This window comes from Brachyistius frenatus, unplaced genomic scaffold, assembly GCF_029030835.1.
Source record: "Brachyistius frenatus isolate BFR_SWC_R1_liver_20210118 unplaced genomic scaffold, ASM2903083v1 Contig_11, whole genome shotgun sequence".
Lineage (NCBI taxonomy): Eukaryota > Metazoa > Chordata > Actinopteri > Embiotocidae > Brachyistius > Brachyistius frenatus.
The window spans coordinates 754,255-759,166 of record NW_027210610.1 but is presented as its reverse complement, the minus strand read 5'-3'; the positions used below and the strand labels follow the sequence as shown (position 1 = coordinate 759,166).

The following is a 4,912-nucleotide window of genomic DNA, read 5'->3' as shown; positions in this document are numbered from 1 at the left end:
CTCTGTGGTCAAACGCAGTCCTGACCTTTTACACCATAACACGGCGTCTGTTTAGACTGTGCGTCGGCGTGCGTGATAAAATGCTGGCGCAGCTTCATACGAGGACTGCACGCCCATCTGATGAGGGGCTGGGATAACCCCCTCGGGCTCGGGCTCTGACACGCAATCCTCACTTTGAAGAAACACCTGCTCCCCCTCCCCAAACCCCCCCCCCCCCCCACCACCACCACCACACACACACGTGCACACTCCCTTACCTGTTCAGCCTGTGGACACACCCACACACCTCTCTGCACTGGTCTCTGATAAGGGATATTACTATCAGATGACAACTTTGAAGTGCTCCCACGTGCAAAAAAAAACCTGCTTTTAATTATGGCAGTTGAGGATGCAAGAGATGCCAGGAAGAATTGCGGAAGAGTGGAGCAGCTAATAGTATCATGAACTATTCTAATGAACTTTGGTTTAAGAGACAGAACTTCGTTTTCATCTTGTGCAACAAACTGAGCAAATATTGTAGGCTACTCCCCCAAAGTGTCATCCTATTCCTTTAAATGCACTGATACGTCAGTAATTTATTACACATTACATTTAATACATATTTTAATGCGAAGTAGATACAATGATACCGCAGATTATATAATAGTAGCTGACCATTAGCGGTGATATTGGGCCTACAGAAATAAGCTTTATTTTTTTCTGTTAAAAATGTAAAATTATGACCAATTATACAATAATGGGTGTTTACTTTTATGTTTTTTTGGGGTGGCATGACAGTCGATATTCTTTCCATGATGCATGCCTCTAACCAGTTCTGCCACATTCCTTTATACATAATCTCCGTGATGTTTATAGTTCCGGAGCGCTGCGCTGCTGCTGCCCACGCCTTTAGACGTTTGCATCCTGTCCTCCAGTCATTAGGTGCTTTTTTTGGTCAGGCTCCGCCTCTTTCCTAACAACATAAATCCACCGACTTTCCGACCAGTGGAGAGCAGCAGAAGCCGGTTAACTGGAAGATCATAAATCAGTCACTCATCCAGCCAGCTGAGACACAACCCGAGCGCAAGATGCCCGGGGAACAGCGCTTCGTAATCAGCGCCCGCGTTATTGGAGGGGCCCGCAGGGACTCACCCAAACTCAAGGTGAGTTAAGACCTCAGACTAAAACTTCTTTTTTTCATCATTTCACTTGATAATTTGATAATTGATCTGTTGGAATTATGGCCCTGCTTGACCCACTGTGTTAAAACCCCCACAGATGTTCATGGTGTCTGTCTTGTGGTCTGATGAGAATGAAGTGATCATCTACAGATCTTTCCAGGATTTCAAGACATTTCATGTGAGTCCAAATGAAGATTTCAACAGATGTCTGTGAAAATTGTATGATGGCTCTTCAATCTGGTTTAGTGTTTGTTCTGATCCTAAAACTAATTCCATGTATGCTTTTTTTCCCTGAACAGAGCCAGCTAAAAAAGAAGTTCCCTCATTTGAATCCTTTTCGGAAAAATGACAGAATGATCCCGAAGTTTAGAGGTAAGATTATTTCAACCGTGTGTTATGGATGTGTATCAGAATAATAGGGAGCAACTCAAACTGTGGTGCACAAGTATATTGCAAATAGAGGAATATTATAGTTTAATATAGAAACTAGAGCCGGACTTACACTGGATTTTTGGGGTCGATGCCGATACTGAATTTAGAAAGTAGAAAAAAATCAAACACAAATAGAACAATTTCAATCCCAAGCATCTTTTCTGCATTATATACTGTTAAAAAAAAAAGTTTTTATTATAGGACAACATAGATGCTGATATCGATACATCTGTGATCTGCCAATATCAGCTGATAAAACTGGCCATCTGATAAATCAATTGGGCTCTGCAACAATTCTTTTGTGGAAGCCCTGAAAATGTTCTTTAGCTACTCTTACAAAATGTGCTATAGAAAATAAAATTGTCTCGCTTCCCTTTTTCTCAGCAGATGTTGAATTCATGTTTTTAAAATGTTTCCTGTCTTCTTTCTAGGGAAGGCACTGAGAAGCAGCATCAAGCAGAAAGGATCAAAGAAGTCTGTCCGACAGATGAGGTTCTTGGAGAGCTACTGCGGCCAACTGTTGAAGTGCGACCAAAGTGTGACTCAGAGCTCAGAGATCACACGCTTCTTCACGCCCAAAGACCACGACCTACAGCCAAACTTCACCAAGAACAGGTGGGCTCTCCGGTTCAGCAGGAAATCATAGTGGAGTCGGTGAGAGCTCCTGACTAATAGATAACTTCTCTCTCACACAGCATCCTCATCATGCTGTCTGGTGATCTGTCGGATGAGTCGGGCGGAGGAGGCGAGAATGACACACGTCAGCAGGCAAACATCAGCCACCCATTCATTGCCCAGACTTACTACAGCCTGGACGCTTATGAGACAAAGGACACCAAAAATCGTCCATTCAAGGTTGCTTTGGACGAAAAGCTGGAGGTCCTAATCAAAGACCCTGAAGGTCAGTGCTTCAGCTTCCATGAAGCTTCTCTCTGAAAATACAATAAATAAATATATTTAGAGAATTAAATCTGTTGACACATTTTTTTCTGAACTTTAAACCAACTTCCTACTAACTTGTGTCATTTGTTCCCCAGGTTGGTGGCTGGTGGAGAATGGGGACCGGTGCCAGGCTTGGTTTCCTGCTCCCCTCCTGAAGTTATGGGAAGGAGAGGACGACCGTGACGCTGGATTCCAGCTGACAGGTAGCGGACTAGTTAAATTTTAATTTGAAACGTGTTAATTAAGGAAACATTCATCTAACACAGAAGCCCTATAAGCCATCATTTGGCATGAAATGTGTCCGCAAGTGAGTGCCAGATGCACATAGCTGACACTACTGTGAAGTCTAGTTGTTACTAACAGCCAACAGTAGGGAGCTCTCTTAAACCATTTTATGTTTTCATTCCTCTGCCTGTGTTTGTACAGTTTTGTATTGTTCTTTATCTTGTTGCTGTGCAGAAGTGTCTGTTCTCATGGTTCAAACTTCTTCTCTTGGCGTTTAGGTGCTCTATATTGTGCGGTGAGAGGTTACTCCACTGACAAAAAGGACGAGGTGTCTGTTCCCTTTGGCTCTGTGGTGGAGGTGCTGAGGAAATCTGATGACGGGTGGTGGCTCATCAGGTATATCCGTCTTACCTGTCTGCAGTGGAAACAATAAATAATTTGTTTTAACCTTATTAAGGGTATTCTAGATTGCATCCAGTTTAACTGAGGTTTAAACCACTTCTCTTTCCCTTGTTATCTTCTCTTCAGATTCAATGGGAAGACAGGTTACATTCCTTCAATGAACCTGCAGCCATACAACAACCCTCGAGCAGGCCTCTACAGCCTGCAGAGAAAGCTGCGTAGCTCTTCTCTGAACCTGACAACCAGCCAGGATTCCCAGGCTTCTTATCCAGCCAGCATCAGTGAAGAAAACGGCCCAGAACAGGATTCTGCAGGTCCCTCCAGCCGGGAGCCCAGCATGTGTCGGTGTCTCCACAAGACCCAATCCCTGGACATCCTCTCTGAGTCCTGGTCGCAGACACAGACAGAGACGGACGCCTCAACCTCAGACCGCCGCATACGCAGCATGAGCAACACCAGCACAGAGTCCCGCTTCTCCGACTTCTCCTCCAGCAGCAGCGACTCTTCTTCAGTTTCAAATAAAGAGGTGCGGCACCAGAGCCACGCAGCCTATCCTGCTGCCTCGTCCAAACCTGGCGTCAGCGACAGCTCACGCAGCATCCCTGATCTCAGTCCCTCTAACCGCAGCTTGTCCAAGACCAGCTCAGACAGCTTTGGGTCGGTCAGGTCCAAAGGCAGTGAGACGACCTCAGTCGTTCCCAGGATGCCTTGTAGACCCAAGACTGAGGATATCCTGAAGCGCTGCACCACCATTACCCGCAAGGCAGCCCTGGCCAACAAGACCCGGCTTCAGATGCAGTCAGAGCCCATGCATAACCGCTAGTGAAAGAGCCGACACCATGCAATAATATCTTAAACTAAGTTGTGTTCTTAATCATAATCTCTTGTTTCTTGAAATATTTTTTGTTCTCGATATTCACACGCATATAAATTATTCATCTTTCTTTATTCCTACAATCACATTGGTTTGGCGCAGCATTGTTTGTACTTTTATTTTGAAGTCTTCTCTCTCTAAATATTGAAGAGATAGCAACCTGAACAAGACAAATATGGATGCTGACTTCTTTAAAATAATGTCAAGAAATTTTTCATTTTATCAAATGGAGCATGTTTGAATATTTTGCTCGGTATAAGAACAAAGTAGCTTCAGTGAAGCATTAAAAGGAGCATGTGCAGGGACAAGTATATGACATCCAGTCATGCAGAGGTAAAAGAATATATTTCTTCTAGCTTTTATGTTGCTTAAGGGGAAATTTAAGTGGATAGCATGAGTTGAAGAGGTTAGAAATTCCTAGTCAGTTATATTCTATATATCCCTTTATCATTTTATTGCTGTTTTTAACTCATAGGAATCAGTGCATGGCTGCAGGTTCTGAAGTGTTTGATGAAAAAGGATAAATATATGATTGAATTATTAGATACCTTTTCCTTGTGCAATGAACTCATAGCCTCTGGCAGGTCACCCTGTTGTGAAGCTGCAGCAGCTGCAAACACATCAGTGAACAGACTGAATGTGTCAGATCAGGACGATGAAATCGGATGAGTGTGGTAACCAGGCTGTCAGCAGACAGAAAGTGATGGCTTATGCGTGTCCTATCAAAACATAACGTTCTTCTTCTGTTGTTTGTTGTGGGTATGAATATTTTATTTCCCTCTTTATTTACATTACGTCTTGCATTATAACCTGTAAGAGTCCATAATGTATCTTCAGAAAATATTAACAGGTCAATAAAATTTCTTTTTTTCACTGA

At 43.3% G+C, this 4,912-nt stretch overlaps 1 protein-coding gene across 1 annotated transcript; it reads left to right on the top strand.

Moving 5' to 3' along the window:
* The first annotated feature begins 1,015 nt into the window (after positions 1-1,015).
* On the top strand, positions 1,016-4,912 carry LOC138616800 (NADPH oxidase organizer 1-like). Its single transcript, XM_069691338.1, has 8 exons — positions 1,016-1,142; positions 1,258-1,338; positions 1,460-1,532; positions 2,024-2,207; positions 2,288-2,493; positions 2,630-2,737; positions 3,038-3,155; positions 3,288-4,912. Exons 1-8 carry the CDS (start codon positions 1,068-1,070, stop codon positions 3,982-3,984), a joined length of 1,542 nt encoding a protein of 513 aa, XP_069547439.1. The 5' UTR covers positions 1,016-1,067; the 3' UTR covers positions 3,985-4,912.

Excerpts from the sequence above, each read along its gene's own strand:
- LOC138616800 (XM_069691338.1), top strand. The coding sequence starts at position 1,068 with ATGCCCGGGGAACAGCGCTTCGTAATCAGCGCCCGCGTTATTGGAGGG. Across the intron at positions 2,208-2,287 it reads CCAAACTTCACCAAGAACAG|CATCCTCATCATGCTGTCTG; the intron begins GTGGGCTCTCCG and ends TCTCTCACACAG. Across the intron at positions 2,494-2,629 it reads CCTAATCAAAGACCCTGAAG|GTTGGTGGCTGGTGGAGAAT; the intron begins GTCAGTGCTTCA and ends TTTGTTCCCCAG.